The sequence below is a fragment of the Balaenoptera musculus genome, chromosome 12 (assembly GCF_009873245.2).
Source record: "Balaenoptera musculus isolate JJ_BM4_2016_0621 chromosome 12, mBalMus1.pri.v3, whole genome shotgun sequence".
Classification (NCBI taxonomy): Eukaryota; Metazoa; Chordata; class Mammalia; order Artiodactyla; family Balaenopteridae; genus Balaenoptera; species Balaenoptera musculus.
This window is the reverse complement of record NC_045796.1, coordinates 28,673,371-28,693,135: the sequence shown is the minus strand read 5'-3', so window position 1 is coordinate 28,693,135 and position 19,765 is coordinate 28,673,371. Positions and strand designations below refer to the sequence as shown.

General features: G+C 35.4%; 1 protein-coding gene across 7 annotated transcripts in view; it reads right to left on the bottom strand.

The window, feature by feature from the left end:
- Positions 1-19,765, bottom strand: part of AHI1 (Abelson helper integration site 1) — a 207,068-nt gene that overhangs the window by 73,244 nt on the left and 114,059 nt on the right. For all 7 annotated transcript variants that reach the window (XR_005022196.1, XM_036871906.1, XM_036871905.1 and 4 more), the window contains one exon: positions 15,026-15,081. Coding sequence is in view for 6 of the 7 variants with exons in the window: in XM_036871906.1 (XP_036727801.1) it covers positions 15,026-15,081 (56 nt within the window). In the remaining variant the exon portion in view is untranslated. The remainder of the gene's footprint in view (positions 1-15,025; positions 15,082-19,765) is intronic.

Sequence of the window (19,765 nt, the reverse complement as noted above, 5' to 3'; positions counted from 1 at the left end):
AGCACAAGTAACAAAAGAAAAGAGTAGAGAAATTGAACTTCATAAAAATTTTTAAAAAATTTTGTGCTTCAAAGGACATGATCAAGAAAGAGAAAAAGACAACCTACAGAACAGGAGAAAATATCTGCAAATCACGTATCTGATAAGAGACTTGTACCCAGAGTATATAAAGAACTCTTACAAGTCAATACTAAGACAAACCCAATTAGATATAAATAATATGAATATATCTATATTATATCTATATTTATGTATGAGTAACATAATTTATACAGTTGATTTTATATAATATATATTTATATGCTATATTCCTGGCACATGGCAGGTATACAATATGTGTCAGGTATAATTATTATTATTCAACTCCTATAGTTCTTTGAGTTATCACAGAGGAATGGTGTTTTAAAATAAAAATATTTCTATAGGACACCCACAACTATAAATGTGATCCTGTTTTCCAAATTAAATGTAGATGTGCTAACTTCAACTCCATTTCTAAAAACAAAACTGTATTGCTACCCTTGGTATAATAACATCTGATTCTCATATATACATACATACATAAATACATAACACAGTCATTAAAATATATCCTATTTATACAATTATATAGTAAAACATAATTTGCCCAACTAGAAAATGGGCAAAGGATTTGAATAAATTATCCAAAGAAGATATACAAATAGCACTGCAAAAGATGTTCACATCATTAATCATTAAGGAAATGTAAATCAAAATCAGGAGATATAACTTTTCACTCAATAAATTGGCTATAATAAAAAAGACAGTAACAAGTGTTGGTGACGATGTGGAGAAATTGAAACTCTCATACTTGGCTGGTGGGATTGTAAAATGGTTCAGGCACTTTAGAGAATATTTTGGCAGTTCCTCAAGATGTTAAATACAGAGTTACCATATGACACAGCAATTTCACTACTAAATATACACCCAAGAGAAGTGAAAACCTAGGTCTACACAAAAACCTGTATGTAAATGTTCACACAGCATTATTCATAATAGCTAAAAATGGAAGCAACCCAAATGCTCATCAATGAATTAAAGGATAAATAAAATGTGGCATATCCATATAATAGACTAGTATTCAGCCATAAAAAGGAATGAAATTCTGATGCATGTTATGACATGGATGATCTTTGAAAGCATGCTAAGTGAAAGATGCCAGACACAAAAGGTCATGTATGATATGACTGCATTTATATAAAATGTCCAGAATAGGCAAATCCACAGAGATAGGAAGTAGATTAGTATTTGCCAGGGGCTAGGCAGAGAAGGCAATGGAGCGGGGTGGGTGGCTACTACTGAGTATGGGATTTCTTTTTGGGGTGAGGAATTTGTTTTAAAATTAGACACTGATGATGGGTACCAAACTATGAATATACTAAAACCCAATGAATTGTAGACTTTAAAAGAGCAAACATTTTGCTATGTGAATTATATCCAAATAAAGCTGTTATAAAAAAAGAACATCATAGAAATTATGGTTATGGAAGGTGAAGTCAGAATAAAGGAACAGATACAAGCAAAACACAGAGATGGAGACCATAGTGATTCATGTCAGAGAGGGGAGTCTTGATTCTGGCTATGGAAATGGACAAAAGAGGTTAGACTGTGGAAATATAACAGAAGAGGAAAGCAATACATGAGGTACATAAGAGAGATAGATAAGCTTAATATATTACCAAGGTTTTGTCAGTAAGAACTAAGCAGTTGGTAGTACCAGTGACAGAAGATTAAAGTGGAAAGGCCCAATAGAAGTCCCAGGAAAGACAGGAATTTTATTGAGCTGTACTCATTTTCAGGTTCTTTGGTTCCCAAGTGGTTAACAGCCTAAGTATTTATTATGAAGATTTTTCTAGTAGAATGGAGAAAGAAAAGAATAATTAAGATTAGAAACATCAACTGAGGAGTCATTCATGCTTAGGTACCAGCTGACACTTGGGTGTGTACAATGAGTTTTACAAGTAGGTCTCATGGAAGAAGGGACAAAGCCCAATCACCTCATTCTTGGGTGAGACAATTACCTTTTCATTCCTGTTCTTTTTAGTCCTGTTCTTCAAACAGCTGTCTGTGGCATGTGGGTAGCATAGTTTGAAGTGTAACAGGTGCTTGTAATTTCCTTTCTCAAGGTCACAGGTGACTCTGCCAGTGCACTAGAAAAACCACAGCTTCTGGGCCCCTTTCTTCCCACCAAACCCCAAGATCCCCTTCTCACATCCAGATTACTCTCTGTTACTTATGTGTCTTTAACCCACCCTGCAGCTTTGAGAATTGAAGTGCCACTATTCTGAGGGAATCGAAGACTCTGTCCACTAACCCCAAACCATATCTGATTAAAACTCCTTGGTGTGTGGATGGGATGTTTTCCAAGAAAAAAATTCTGCAATTGGCTTTCTTAGATAACATCCATGGTAGATGGTGAAGAGGGAGGAATCTGTATTTGGCTCTGTCCTGTCCTCAAGGTCTTCATGACCCGTCTTGGCTGTCATTCTGGTCAGCCCTACCAGAATCTCTCAGTTGTCTACTCTCCTCATTACCACCCCTGCCTAATGCCATTAAAAGATACAGTGATGATACAAAGATCAGATGAGATAATACACACTATGAAGCAGGGTTTTTAAAACTAAAAATTGTTTTTATAAGTGTTAATTGCTGTTAATATTATCTGAACTGCTCCCAGTTTCCACAGAATCTGCCTTGTGCCACTGAGTGACATTTGAGTTTAATGGTTTAATCATATAAACTTATTCTGCTCTTAATATTTTTGGCTCATCTACCATAATGCATTAACACATTCAATTTAAATGTTTCTAAAAGACTCTTAAAGACCTTTTATGTTTCAGTTTCCCTACTGGCGAATGATGATGATGATGATACTTTTATCATACAGAATTATGACATTCATGAGATATCCTACATAAAACACTTTGCACAGTGCCTGGTACATAATGAGTGCCCAATAAATGTTAGAGGTATGATTGCTATTACTCAACTCCTAAAGTTCTTTATCAAAGAGGAATGGCATTCTGTAGTAAAGTATTTCTGTAGTACTATAAACGTAACCATATTTTCCAAACAAAATATAGATCTACTAACTCCAACTCCATTCTGAAAAGAAAATTTATTTCTAGGTTTGGCAAAAAAAGCTTTGAAACCATAAAGTGCCCTCAGAAAAGTCTGCTCATGTTGCCATAAGATATTACCAGGCAGAGATACGGTGACAAGAAAACTTTATGAAGTTTAATTAAAAACACAGAAGTTTAGTTCCCTCTAGGGATGTATCTTACTTACTCTTTACGCATTAAACTAATCTGTGACCCAATAATGTGGCTATACCGAGAGGTGTCTGCATTACTGGCTGCTGCACTGCGATCTCTGCCAAAGACTGATCTCTGGGGACGCTGAGAAGATGGCAGGATAAAGGGCATCACAGGAAGAAGAGATCTGGTAAACTCGTGTATATTTATCAAGGTAAGAAAAGAATCTATGGAACATCTGGAGTGGCAGATGGTAAATGCCCATCTGGGCAGGAAGAACAGAGGACTAGTTTGATAACTTTTGATTAAATTTTCCCAAAATGGAAAATAATATTCCATAAAATGATGAGTCTGAAAAGTTTTTCTAAATAATTGCTTCATTTTATGGCATGATCAACTCAAGTTTTGGTTTCTGTTAGGTACTATATTCAATGCTTCTTTACAGGGATTAAATTTTATATTGATTAAAAGGAAAATTTCAAGTAATCACCAAATCTTATTTTAAAAGACAGGTAAGTAAATGCTTTGCTAAAGGACAATGCAATGTAACATTGAAATTGCTTTTAAACATTAACATCCTCCCCCCAAATGACTTTTATTTATAAGGCATTTTGTTGATAAATAGAAACTTAAACTGACCACATGTAAAGAAATTGTTGCCTTTTTGATTTTGTTCATTGTTCAATATTTTCCTCATGTTGTGAATAAAGACAATAAATAAGGGGCATTATAAAATTTGTTCATGTTACAGAGTTCAGGAGTGAGTGACCATGGCTGAAAAAAATCGGCATTCAAAAGAAAAATGAGTCAAAAATAAACTGATGAAATTCAACAAGGATAAATGGACCACTGCACTTAGGGTTAAACGGTAATAGTGGAAAGCTGAGAGATTACTGTGTGCTAGACACTGTACTCAGTACTGGAAACAGCACTAATGAGGTGGGTACTATTATTATCTCCATTCTAGAGATGGGGATACTGAGGCACAAGTAGGTAAAGAATGGGAAGACAGGTCTTGACAGTAAATCTTTAAAATATCAAGAAGTTATGGTAGGTCATAATTCAATATCAAACACAGTATGCAGATTATAGAAACCAATAATATCACTATTTTTCATATCACAATTAGAATATTAAATCTAGTTCTGGATGTCACTTTTCCAAAGAATATGAACAAACTGGACCAGTATAATCAGTATAGATTAAGTAGAAGAAAATGGAGAGTTAGTCTAAAAAAGAGAATGTCAAGATGAAACAGACACTCTCAAGCATCTCAAGAGCTGTGTTTATAGCAGAGGAAGTTGATTTGTTCTATAACGATCTAGAAGCAGAGTAAAACCAAGGTACTAATCATTTGTAGGTAAAGCACAAAACTTGAGTAATTAATGAAAACACAGTGTTTCTAAGGTAGAAGTAGTTTTTTGTTTTCCAGGAAAGAACGTATCCACAAGCAAGGGGACTCTTTTTTGTAACCAGTGACACATCCTTCTCATATGTTGAAGCTAAATGACTAAAAATGCGTAGAGATTAGAAACGTCTCGATACGCTTATCAAAATATCCCATTATTAGCAGATAATGTAGTCTTTGTCAAATATCAAGGACTCCAGAGGCTCTTAGGTAACATGTTAATTAAAAAGAAAAGAATTTCCTGGCTCTATATTTACCATCTGTGTGACCCTAGTGAAGACTCTTCACTTTTCAGTGCCTCAGTTTCATAATTTATAAAATGGGGATAATAAAACCTATCTAAGATTATACAGATGAAAAGAAAGTAGATATAAAGATACACTGGCAACATAGTAGGTATTCAATACATGTGTATCATTGATGCTCACAACAAAGTTAAATAATAGTTTGATATAATTAACTTATTCTTAGAGATTCAGGATCATTATGAATATTAGTAATATAATAGCTAGTAATATTATGTGTAAGGCATTGGACAGTTCTCAGACTGTAGTGCTGAACAAGAACATGGAAAACCCCTCTTTTAGTGGTGCTTACATTTTACGAGGGGAGATAAAATTCCATAATTTTTCATAGGCCTTTCTGCTATAAAGCCTTGCATTCTGTAGAATGAGGCTTATGAAAAAAAAAATGCAGTTGTTGCAGACTACTTAAAATCTATGGAACTTGTAACTAGGGTGCTGAAAGAAACTAACAATCCTAATCAAAGTACTAATGTGGTATTAAATCTTTGCCGGCATCTGTACCCAGCATTATGGTTAAGTCAGGTCCATGAAAGAATTTCCTTTCAATAGAGACCAGTTTATCAAAATTAAAAACCCAGGGCTTCCCTGGCGGCGCAGTGGTTGAGAATCTGCCTGCCAATGCAGGGGACATGGGTTCGAGCCCTGGTCTGGGAGGATCCCACATGCCGCGAAGCAACTAGGCCCGTGAGCCACAATTGCTGAGCCTGCACGTCTGGAGCCTGTGCTCCACAACAAGAGAGGCCGCGATAGTGAGAGGCACGCGCACCACGATGAAGAGTGGCCCCCACTTGCCGCAACTAGAGAAAGCCCTCGCACAGAAACGAAGACCCAACATAGCCATAAATAAATAAATAAATAAATAAATAAATAAATAAAATTTAAAAAAAAATAAAATAACGCAAATAATTTTTAAAAACCCAATCAGGTTTTAGATTTCATCAAACAAAACAATTCTTCATTTGTATTAGCAGTTCTTGAAGCTACTAAATTAGACATTAGCAAAAGGCATTTCAGCTTTTTTCTAAAATGACTCAGTCTTTCCATTTGATTATGAGAAAGCCTGCCTCTGATGGGTTTAAACTTGTAACATGCATAAATAAATCTTTTGCAATCTTATTGACATCATTCAACTATTTATTAACTGCACATTGGCTAATTTGCATTACAGAAACACAGACTGTACTTACAATGACAGTAAGTACTACTCCAAAGAAACAGGTTAGGGGGTGAAGTACATGTTTTGGGCGGGGCATATCACCACCTCCCCTTATGGCATTTAACACAGCTCCTGCTTTCTGGCTCCTGTCTTCCCAGTTTAAGTTCCTGAGGAAACAGACTCCCTTCCAGCACTTGCTCTTTTTGCTGCTCTCAGGGGAAAAAAATGACCAAAATAATTCCTCTGGAGTCAGGTCTCATGGGAACCATGTGTTCATACTTCTAGACATCTCACTAGAGCTTGACTAAGGAAGGACTTCAGCTAGAGTCTAAAATGGAATGATTTTAATTTCTTTAGTTTTTTAATGCTTTAGATGTACTGTTTGAGAATATTTATGCACTTTTGAATTGTTCTTGATTCATAGTTTTGATTAGCCGAATCCTCAAGTTCTACCAGTTTGTGTAACTGAACATGACTTTATTTGTGTTGGGAAAGCTATTAGTGAAAGAGATTGAAATGGGCAAAAAAGATTACTGGTTGCTCTTTCAATAGAACCCCAGGCAGCCAGACCAGTGCCCTTCCTTTTCCCCACTGTACTGCACATGCTCTCTAACCCCTGCTGGCTAAATTACACAGTTATCTGAACACCATATCCTACTGCTTGGCATCATTTCACCAAGCCCTGGGCTTGTGAAGGTGGAGAGATTTGGTCTGTAGTGAAAGGACTTAGTTTTTGATCTACTGAAGACAACTAACCCACGTCTACTAATTAAGCAGCATGAAATTTCCAATAGCAATGGTGGTGATGGGCATTTGTTAGTCGACCCAGTGGACACGACTGCCATGTGTATAATATATGGGTGAATTCTAACTGAATCCTGAGAATAGGAAGAATGAGAGAAATGATGAGTGAGCATTCAAGCGATGACTATCAGAAATTTGCTTAGTTTTTCTTCTTTAATATGTTGTCCTGGAACAGTAAGAGCAGATGAAAAAGACCCAAAGTAGACCTAAAAGATCAGCTTCTTCAACTTTCCTCATTTTACCAACTAGAAAAGTTTTAAGTACTTAGTAAGGAATCTTGCTACAACTGCCTTACTCTACTCCTTTGTCTAATGCTAAAATACAGTGTGCCTCCTTCTCCCCATTTATGTTCCTGAATTTTTCCTTCCATCTGAGAAATTTTTTGAAAGTAATAATGTTGCATAAATACTAAAGCTTAATTTTTCACTTTTGAAGAGCACGGAAAAAGAAACATGTACTTCACATTCTATATAGGTTCCTTTCATGGCAGCCCTTTTGGCAAAACATTACTTTCTTTTGTGAAATGAGTCAGCAATATACACACAAGGCTAAGGTAACTGCTGTTCTATTTTCCATCCTCCTCTCACGACAGGTTTCCCGAATTGCTTCCAGTTCATCATGCCTCCTAATGTTACCAGCTAGCTTCCTTTCTGCTTCCATTCTCCCAAACTTTTCTGACCACCTATGGTGGCACAAAACCTCCAGGTAGACTCCCTTGGCCTCCAAGATGCTACACTACTCCTGACTTCCTATGTCTCTCTTTTCTGTCTGTCTTCTGTGAGGGCTCTTTTTCCAACCTTCTGAATATGGACATCCCTGAAGTCCGGTCTAGCTCTTTGTGCTTATTTATTTCTATAGTTTCAGCCTATATTCATTGATTCATTTAAGCTGTATCTACTACAGTCTATAAGCAATGGTGACTAAAGCAGACATGGCCCCTACTTTCATGAAACTTACATCCATTCTATCGAGGAAGACAAGAGATAGACATGAAAATAACTGAACAAAAAAATTACAAATTGGGATAAGTATTAAGAAGGAAAAAAAAAGGTGCAATAAAAAGACTAAGTGGGGAGTATCTACTTCAGATAGAATGGTGAAGGAAGATCCTCTGAAAAGCTGACATTTACTGGGATCTAAAGAAAAAGCCCATTATGCAAAAGGGGGTGTATATTCCTGGCAGAGAGACCGAATGTTCAAAGCTGATAGGTGAGTGGGAGAAAGGCTGGCTGTGTTCCAGAAACTCAGAGCAAAGAGTATCATAAGGTGATGCTGAAGAGGTAGGCAGAGACCAGATCAGGCAAGGCCTGGTAGGCCCCAGGAAGGGGTTTGGGTTTTATTCTACAAGTAAGGAGAAGTTATTGAAGAGTGTTAATAAGGAGAAGGAAAACCCATTCTGACTTATATTTTAAAAAGATCACTCTGGCTGCCATGACTTACAGAATCGATGAATAAAGGGATCACACATTCAGGATTGCCCAAGACAGTCCCAGTTTATATGCCTGTTGTCTTGGTGTAACTGGATTTCTGCATCGACAGCAGGAGACAGTCACAATATGCAATAAATAAATAAATACATACATACATACATAAACACACTTTAAAAAATGAAAAGAGAAAAAGAAAGAAGGTTGGTCAAGAGGCACGCAGGTCATTGCAGCAACCTTCATCAGATTCCCTTGTTCCCAGTGTCCCTGCCCTAGCTGGGACCCTGGGGTCCTCCCTTTGATTCTTGACCTCAGGCTTGGGATATGTTCTTGTCCATATTATCTGGCCATCTCTTGTGGTGAAATAATATTCAATATCTGGTATACAGAAAAATATTGAGTGGAATGTGTCTCAACTCATTTATCCCTCACAACAATCCCTGAGGTAGGTATTACTCCCACTTGCAGACAAAGAGGTAAAGAATCTTGCCTGAAGTCATATGGAGTAAAAGTGGCCAAAACAGGACTTGAAGCCAGGACATCTGGTCTGGACTCAGTGTTCTTAAGCCCTCTTCTAAAATTACTCCTCAATGCGAGAGACCTAGACATGTTTAGGGAACTACAAGTAGCTCAGAGTGGCCAGCGTTGAGTATTTGGGAAAAGTTGGAAATAAGTCTACAAAGGTAGCAGAAGGCTTCAGACCACATGCTAAATAGCTTAGCTTTCAACTGGTAGGAGATGGGGTGCACCACAAGATCTTTAACATATGATTGTATTTATGCCTTGGATAAATAACTGTGGAGAACGAATTTGGGAGGTGAGGCGGAGGAGACTGGTTCCTGACTGAGCTTTTTCTAAAGACTGGATATCTGCCCCCTTCCTGGACGGGGCCTTTGGACACCTGTTGGGAAGAGTCTGCTTGCTTTCCACCTATGATGTTACACAGGACTTCCCACAACTGAGGTCTGAGGCTTCTGACCACTGGATCTCCCTTCTGGACCCCAGAGCTGTTCAGTGTGGCTCTATCAAGCACAACAAATTTAGATCTTCAAACTCATCCTCTTTTCTGAGGTTCAAGCCTATATTCTCAGTTCTCTACTGAACATTTCTACTTGTTCATGGCTTCTGGTTACCTGAAATTTAACATGTCTAAAATTGAATCTATTATTCTCTAAAAATCATCCTTCATCCCTATTTTTAAAAAAATCTGTTAACAGAGTCATCATTCTCTCAGTAACCTATGTCTCCAGCCATCATTTACCTCTTTTTCTTTTGAATTTCTATCATCAGTTCTAATTTCCAAATCTTTCTCATAAGCATACCTCTATTTCCATTTCCATTGCCCCTTCCTTATTCAGACCCTTAGCACCTTGAATGTGGATTATAGTAGCTTCACAGATCATTTACTTCTAATCTCCACCTACCTGCAATTTCATGAGCTGCTTTTATTTTAATTTTTTAAAAACATTACACCTTGATCATCTTATTCTCATGCTCAAATGCCTTACTGTTGCTTATATTGATAAAGTCTTAATTTTTTACCTAACATCCAATGATCTTTATAAATCATGCCCAAATTACCTTTTCTTAATCTATCTCATGTTCTGAAATGCTCTGCTTCAGGCAAACTGTCTCCATCTATAAACTCTGTGTACTTTCCTTCTACGATTTTCAGTCACACTGTTACTCTGGTCTAGAACATCCTATTCCTTTTAAAATCCCATCTGTCCTTTATGATCCAGTTTAGCACCTTCCTACTCTAAACAGCCTTCCCACATCACTACAGCCCTGGGAATTCCTAATGCACTCAAGGCCCATCCCATATTCCTATACTTGAGTACAAGCTGCCTTGTTGACATGACATCTGTACTATATTGCTCTGAACTTTTATCCATTTCATGTATTGAGATTTAACTATTTACAGTTCACTTTTCTAATTAGACCAAGAGCTGCTCAAAGACACAAAGCATGTTTTATACTTTTTTGTATTTCTGCTTTCCCCCATACCACTCCCACACCTACCCAGCACTTGATACTGTACTGTCCTATGGGCACTGTACACCTAATGTTTGCTGATAATTTAGAAAATAAATTCCTATTATGCCACTCTTACGTTATAGTCCTCCAGTAATATGACACTTTCAGAATTTTAAAACTTTCTCAGGTAGAGAAATTTAGCAAAGTCAAAAGAGAACTGGGGGAAAAAAGTCTGAGAAAAACAAATGTCAGCAGAGTATACTAATGGGAAAAATCAACATAAGCTTCATAATTTACAATATCTGGAGAAAAATTAATGTGCAAATAAGAAAAATGTTATATTATGGATAACTCACAAGTGGTCTTAAAAAAGAACCAATTTAGCATTTACATTTGAATTTCAGTAGAATTGCTCTGAATTGCTACTTTATTGATAAGTGAAAACAGATTCTTTTATGACGAGTTATAAAAGCTTATAGTTTATCAGTTCCCTCTCCACCCTGCAATTGCCTTCAGGAAGAGATTGGCCATAGGTTCTATTTTATGAGTTTTATAGGGGCACATTCACCCTAGTTTACATACTATGAATTCCCGGAAAATTCTATAGATTGGCTGTCCCCAACAGTATGTTAAAATGTGAAAGACATATTTTATGTAAACATATGTATAAATTTATTAAACTAATGTGCAATAATGCAATATGTAGCAATCTTGTGAACCTAGAGTGGGCTAAACAATGATAATAATCTAACAACAGAAACAACTCAAAATGTTATAGAATGAATATCATATAATCCATAATCATATAATCCAAAAGAGACTCAGAATAAAGTTTAATTTGAATGTACATTTATGAATAAGTTTACTGTTAAGGGCAAGCAATACCACAAACATATCAGATATATTTTCATAATAATAAAATACTCTAAAACACAGTAAAGTTTACCACTGACGAAAAATCATGTGACAAAAATTTATCAATCAAGCCCTTAGAAAACCTAGAAGGAGTGTAACCGCAGAATGAATGAACAGCTTGTTAAACTGGTCTTATAACAATGAAGAATAATGACTACAATAGGCCATGTTGATGTTATTTTGAATTTTATCGTACCAGTTTTCACTGGAAGAGATTCAAAAACAGTTCTCCTCAAATCACTACAAATACTTTATATATTCAACATGGCTTACCATGTTTTAATTCCACCAGAAAATAGGAAAAGCTATGGGAACTGCTGTGCATATGACTGTACATTAAAAGGCAGGTATGTTTTAACTAAGTCCTTCGTGTAATAACCTAAAGTAAGAAAAGACCAGACATGTGGGTGGAAGACTTCGTTATGCTAGTTGCTATTTCTCTTTGGTTTGCAAATAAGTCCTCCATTTAAAGTAACTATGGGACTCAAGCCTATGCTGATTTAACTATTAACTTACTTTTACACCTGCCTTTCAGGGTTCAGACAATGACCTCTGATTAATCTGAGTCTGATATTATCCTTAACTTGCTGGAGGCTATAAGCAGGTGCAGCAACCAGCTCTTAAAGTGGCATGATCTAATTATCTTCATGTAATCTAATATTATGATTATATGATGTCTTATTTGCTTTTCCTATAATAGTAACACGTCTGAGTGAATACCATTCAGCCCAAAAATCAGTGAAAAGAAAGCCACACATTTATGCATCAAATCTGAGCTAAGACATTAGGTATAAAGAAAATAAAAGAAAATCTGAATACATGAACAGGCAAAACATGCTACCTATACAAAGGAATAACTATCAGACTGATTTGAATGTCTCTCCTGAAATACTCAATGACAGAAGGCAAAAAGATGATCAATTTCCACAACATTTTGCAGGGAAAAAGGTTATATTCAAATAATTAAAAGCCCTGGCAAGCTGTCTTATGCAAAGACAAATGAGAGATATTTTAAAATATGCAGATTCAGGTAATATAATTCTCAATTTATATTTCTTGAAAACATAACTTGAAAATATACTCTTAGATATGAACAAAATTAAGAGCTCTGAATGCAAAAAAAGTAAGTAGTGATTATAGCCAGTTAAGAAGGAAGGTTTGATCCTTTTTGGTGGAGGGGGTCATGCCATGTGGGGATATTCTGTTTTGCTTTCTATTGAAGGAACCTCAAACACAGATATGGTATTATTTATGTCAAAAAGAAAAAAGATTCCAAACAAAAAATTAAAATTCATGTAATAAATGAAAAAAAAGGGAAACAAGTAAATTAAAAAGAGAGTGAGAAAGAACACAGAACCAAGGGACAAAAGGGGTTTTGTTCTCAGGCTAACCTATATTCACTTAAAGAACACTACTGCATCCCACTATAATGCTATAGGATCAAACTATCCTCTATAACCATATATTTACAGAAAAGTTCATTCCAACCTGAAACATCAAGAAACACATCTTTCCCTGTCACAGAGGCCTAAGAAAGTCTTGCTTCCCTCCCCTGCTGAATAGTCGTAAGTAGCATCTAGCACTCTCCTAGACCCCAGCCATTCACGGTAGGACTTAGAGCCAAAGGAATTGTAGAGAGGTAGGCTGGAAACTGGTGGCTAGGTATGAGGACAGGAGTCATTCAGAGCCTCAGCCATTCTGAAATCCTGGTCCACTTCCCTTCTATTTTTTTCCTCAGGCCCAAAGAGTCTCCTTTTTAGCCAGTATAGTACAAAGTTTGAACTCACAAATATCCCACTTTGTAAAACTTTTAGACAGACTTTTTCCTATTTCTTTTATCTCTAAATATTTTCTTCTCTTAAACCCTTTAGGGAAAATAAGGGCACATTGACACAAAGGATGAAAATTAGGTAAAATTATATTTCTGTGAAAATCAGACTTTATCTGTCCTGGGGCCCAGCAGAGATTGGGTAATGAACAGACCTGTGATTCTATTTAGAGGTTATGGAGAAAGGGCCAAGGTTAACTGTCAGCAAGCTGGGGAACTATGGGGGAGAGGCGAAAGGTTGTTGAATATGCTTAAGTTGTAGTAAAGAGACAGAAGGAGAAGAGCTCAGAAAAAGACATCAGAAAGGAAGACTGGCTCAAGTCAAACCTGGGGATCTAATGAGTGTTAGGGGAGTGTCTGTATAAACCAAGTATTTTAAAACTTATCAACTCTACAGAGTAGAAATGTTATTAATATATTAGGAGCCACCATTTAATAATCCAACTGGGAGAACATAACCAAAAACCAACGATACCTAAACTATTATGCATTAGATTTTGTTCCTAATTCACAGGAGTAATTTCGAGATCAGGGCACTACTGTAAATTTTGTTCATGCCATTATTTCTCATGATTTCATGAATATGTGGTTCTATTATTTTATGATTTAATTCACATGGGAATCTGCCATCAGCCTACAGGGTGAAACAAAAAAACCTGGCAGGTTACACTTTCCTGAGTTCCAAAATGTACAAAACACCCAGAATGTAAACAAGGTGCTGCAGGAAACCCTACAGGAATAAAATAAATTTCAAAAGTATATAAAATGGTCAAATGAGTAGATTATTCAAATACCTTAAAATAATTAATTTTCCATAATTGCTAGCCTTCCATTTTTAATATTAATGAATAAAATTTACATAATGTTATGGTTATTCTTTTAGCATACTTACTAAAGGATAACTGGAACACACACAGTATATCCACGTACCTTTTTATGACTATGCTAATGATTAATTCCTCAAACACCAGTCGTTTCTGAAGCCCCACGTATTAAGTTACCAAACATGCTGAATCAATTATATGGATTTATAACCAACAGAAAAAATGGAGTCAATTTGTCCATGAGGAAAATATTAATTATCAATAAAATTCAAATATAGTTTAATACTTTATTATTTTCTTAAAAAAGGTATTACTAAATCTTTCTCACAATAGGAAATGCTGAATTGTACGGAGTACTTGAAAGATTATTATATAAAAGGATAAGAAACAAGAATATGCTTAGTGAAGAGATATACTCCAGTCTACTTCTTGTGAATCTTTCAAGTGGGAACCAGCAACTGAAGTGTATTTCATACATACAAATACTATATACAGAGATTAAAAGGGAAATTTATTTGTCTTCCTTCTATATTATTTTCTATAATTATTTTTAATATGGTAAATAGATACTATAATTATTAAATGCCTTTTGTTGTCTGGTAGTAATAGTAGTGGAGTAAAAGATTAGATTTCACTTCTATAAGGCATAGTAAGGCATTTCACTTCTACAAGGCATAGTAATCTACAAGAGAAATGAAGCATAGTGGCCTACTTTCACTATTACAAAACATTCACTCTAAATAATGATGCTAGTGCACAAAATAACACTCATTTTTTACAAGGGTGTAAATCAATTTGCATAAAGATTTACAGTACTTTATCAAAAGTATAAAGTATTTTAAAATTAAATACCATTCTATTCATAACATTAATGTAAACAAGTACCTGTAAAAATGATACAGCATCTTATTTTCCTGTATCTTAGTAAAAATTGATAGGTTATCTTGATTAATTAGAAAACATAAGGTTAATTTTCTTAAAGGGATATAACTCTTGGCAAAAGGTAGGTTACAAGAGTTTTCTACAATGGCATTTTGTGTCACTATAACCAGTATTATTTTGTGCCTTCTTAACAGTTTTAACAATGTAGAAATAGGTTGCCTTACCGTTGGTGCTGTATCTACATGGTGGTTACAAGGCTTTCTTTCTATACTGATAATCCCTGTGAAATGAAAAGACTGTGAATATTTGCTTATTATACCTATACATTTTATTTTGAAAACATTTATGTCAGCAAGACATGACTCCTACAGCTTACAAGAAAAAAGCCTCACTTGGATGGCAGAATCCTTTAAAGTGGTATCATGAATTCTTTGGTCAGAAACAGTTGGAGAGTTTAGCTAACTAAGAGGCCTGACTCGAGGTGAGCTAAGCCAATTTTCTCATTCAAGTGGCATCCAGCAATAGCAGAAGATGTGCTCTTATTCTGTTCTCAGCTCAAAAATTATACCATTATCTCCCTCTGCTACATTTCTTCAATGAAAGTTTTGCTTCTGTCTTGAGGTCATCAAGTTTTCATAAAGAAATATCACAAAGTCTATGAAAAGAATCGCTTCCTTATTTTCTCAAAAACAAAAAATAAATCTATTTGAATTTCTCTTTGATCATCTGATTTCCTACTGTGATACAATCGGCTGGCTATCTATTCAATCACCACAGAGTACTGGAGAAAAAAAAGTTCCCTTGATTCTCTCCTTTAAAATGACAATATAGACTGCTAACCTTGAGAAAAATCATTTTATCATGTATAGATTTATCTTTTTGTTCCCCATGTCCTCTACTGCATTTCTTTGTAATAAACAGCTTCTAAGGATGTAACACATTGCATCTCATCTGTAAAGATACTGGTTCAAAATCAAGCTCAAGTTTAACATGAACACAGGTGTGGCTCTCATTTACTTTTCAATCTCTGTCAATCAGCAGACCAACATGTGAATAGTTAACATGTGAGTAGTTTAACAGTTTGTTAAATAACGCTAAAAGCTAACCACGCAGGGGTGGTTAGAAGTGAGAATTGCAATGCACTGTTAAGAGCAAATAGCACAATTCCTAGTTGAAACAAAACACTAGTTCCTCTCCTTTATAGGCATTTAACTCATTTTTTCTTAAAGTATAATAAATGAGATCAACACAAAACAATCACTTTTTATCACTTTTGTAGAGTATATTCAAAATGAACTAAGTACTGTGAAACAAGATTTAAAAAAATAGTTTTTGTTTCATTTAAAAATGCTCTCAGTATGTACTGTTAGCCAGTGAAGTGTAAAGCACTATACTACCTGTATTCAATCAGCTAATATTTAGTTGTAAGTGGCTATTTGGCACTCAGTGATAAAAGATAAATTATAAAGGATAAATTATGATTTCTGACCTTAAGAGTCTAGTAAAACAGATGTCCTTTTTTGAAGGAATACTATACACCAAATTAACAGTTCTGTCTTAAATGTAATAACAAAGTCTTTAAAGTAATTTTGATGGAAAGACATTTTTTTTCTTAGATAACACTGGCCTTGAAAAGTTTTTTTTAAAACCCAAGTAAAACATATTTGAAAATATTCAAATAATGCTGATTCTTACTGTAAGACTTTACACTGAAGTATACAGAACTAATGGTGAAATCCTCACCTCCTCAGCCCTCACGCTCTCACAACCCTCTCTAGCTGCAACCGCTAAGAATAGTCTGGCACGACACACTGGCTTTAAAATGAGAGTGGTCATACCACGGGGTTCAGGAATTAGCAACATCTTACATACGTGTTCTCACTACTATAATCTGACTGCCATAAAATAGGCCTAGGCTGACTACTGATTTTAAAATTCTTATCCAATTAGAAAGTAATTTCAAAATGATGAAAATAAAAAAAACTAAAAAACCCCCCAAATCTACATCCTTAGCTTATGAAAGTACAAAGAAAAAAATTACATGTTTTACAGTTTCAACTTCAGGATAAGAATGTGTTGAAAACTAGAATTTTAAAATGAATTTTCTAAAGATATTGGGTTGGGCAAAAAAAATTCGTTCGGGTTTTTCCATAACATCTTATGGAAAAACCCGAACGAACTTTTTTTGGCCAACCCAATATAAGCTTAGTTTTAAATTTAGATTGCCTACTGAAATAATATCCTTTGGAAATACAATCATACATGTTTGTTTAAGCTTTCAATAGAGAATATACAGAAAGGAATAAGCTTAAGGAAAAGCATCCCCAAAATTTTGCTATTTTAAGTAAATTTTACCAAAAAAAATCTATATTTTATTTCACTTTTATCTGATCAAACATTCCAGATGTTTCTGTGAAAAGTATTTCTTGGATGGGATTGACATTTAAGTTAGCAGACCTTGAGTAAAGCAGATTGCCTTCCATAATGTGAGTGGGCTTCATCCAACCAGATGAAGGCCTGAAAAAAGACTGACCTCCCCTGAAAGAGGGACTTGTGCCAACAGACTGCTTTCACCAGGGTATGTCCAAGTGTATCTTTGTTATTATTAATCTTTCTTGGGACTTGACAGCCCTTTAATCTGCAGAATCTTATCATTCTTCTGCTCAGGGAAGTTTTATTCTGTTATTTGTTTAATTCTGCCCCATTTAATTTTTACCTTCATAATTTTTATCTTTTGATAATTGTGCCACTTAATCTTCTAGGTGAGCATCTTCTTTTTCACTTTGTCTAATGATTTTAAAATCTGAAATCATGTTTAGTTCCTTTCCAGAGGCCTACGAAGACTAAGGCAAGAGGGATGGCAAACGCTGGACAGTATCTCAGAAGATGAAGTTTTTTTTTCCTGGGATCTCAGAGCCAGTGTGTCAGGCAAAGTGTGGGAATGGGAGGGCTGTGTCTTCCTTGGTGCTGAGCAAGGACCTGTGCATGGAAAACAGGCCTCTTCTCAAGGTGTGGGCAGATAATGGGTTTTCCAGAGTTCACTGAGGGCTCTCAGCCAGCAGAAGCTATAAATCCTCTGGGTAACTGGCTATTATCTGTCAGTTTAATGTTTGTAGTACATCAAGGGCCTGGCAGATCCTATGGACCACAATGGTCTTTAAACAGAGGCCTATACGCCCATCCACCTGGAGGAGTTTGCTTCCAGGACCAGTTACTGGGAGATGGCTGTAACCTGCAACTGATGAGACTTGAGAGGAGAAGCTTAATCCTGTGCCTCAGCACAGGGGTAACAGTTGCACAGGTTTGCTTTCATTTTTTTGCTATAGTTCAGACCTCCAGCAGAATAGTTGGGACCACAACCATGAGCATGCAAAGAAAATAAACTGTGGTAAGGAGTTTCAGTAACTTGAAGATCAGCAAATAACCTTATACGACTGGTAGTGCCACTGATAACAATGGAAAAATTAGAGAATCTCTTAAATTAAAATAAAACAAAAGAAACAAAACTTGACAACTATTAAGAATTTTAAGATAGCTAATTAATAAACAACAAAGATAACACCATTTTAAAGGGAGGAAATAGCAGCTTTCAGAAAGTAAGTCAGAAGATGGGTCACACAACCAAGGAGCAGCAGTACCATTACTGAAACCCATGTATCTAAGTCACAAACCTCCAGGCCCATTTGTGTGTTTGTCTGGCCCCTGTGGCCAGGATCTGATTTAATTCACTTTTGTATCCATAGTGCCTGGTCCAAATGCTCGAAACACAGAAGGTCCTCAAGAGTTAACTCAAATATTAACTGAATGAATTAATCTATGCCATATCCACCCGGTTCATATTCTACAATGCAGTGTTAACTGTGTGTATTAGTCATCAGAATGTTTGAATTAACATTCTAGGACTCTTTTTCAAAACATTAATTAACTACTTCCTTTGGTAATGTTTCTAAACCTACTATAAAACTGAAATGTATTATTTTAAAATTTTCCTAATTTTCCAGACATTAATACACTCTGGAGAAGATAATGAAGAAATTTTATGCTTCTTGGGAGATGCTTTGGGTATTTTACTTTGTGGAAAATCAGAACATGACATTATACCACACTTGTACCTGACTGATTGGAACAGCAGAATTATATATTTTTTAGTTTCCTTAAACTCTACCAATCTTCAAGTCAGGACCATGATCAAAGGAAAGAAAGAAAAAAGATGATCAGATTTATTGCAAAAACAAAGCAGGCCAAACAAAGTGCCAAATTCTGAAGCCAGAACATATATCCAGCAATCTTATGTATCATCACCAAATGATTATGGGCAACCCACCAAGCACAACGCACTGTGCTAAGGACAGGAGAGCCTCTCTCCTCCCTTCTATGAAATTTTCTAAAGAGTTATTTGTTTTAGGCAACACTATAACTATGTATCCTAACTGAGTTTTGGAAGTTGCCATTAATCTCCATATGGGGCACAGGGAGAATTATGCTTTGATTATCTACGGCTAGGAGAAATGAAATACAATTTATTATATTCCAGTAAAATACAGAATTTTAGAAGGCAAAGATCTTTCCTGCCAAATTCAATATAAAGATGTCTGTACGAAAACTGCAAGCCCTTCTCAAGAATTGGAAAAGAAGTAAAACTGTTACTCAGATAATATAATTTATACCCAGAAAGTCCAAAAGAATCAATGCTAAAACTAACACAACCAATAAGAGAACTAATAAATCAGAAAGTCAGCATAATATAAAATTTAATATATAAAAATCAATACCCTTTACATACTCAAACAACCAGTTAGAAGATATAATGAAAAAGCATACCTCATTTATAAGATTATCATAAAAGAGAAAATACTTGAATAAATACAAAAATACATAAAACAGTACGAAGAAAATGTAAAAATACTTCTGAAAGACATAAAAGTAGTCTTGAACAAATGAAAAGACATCCCTTGTTCTAAGAC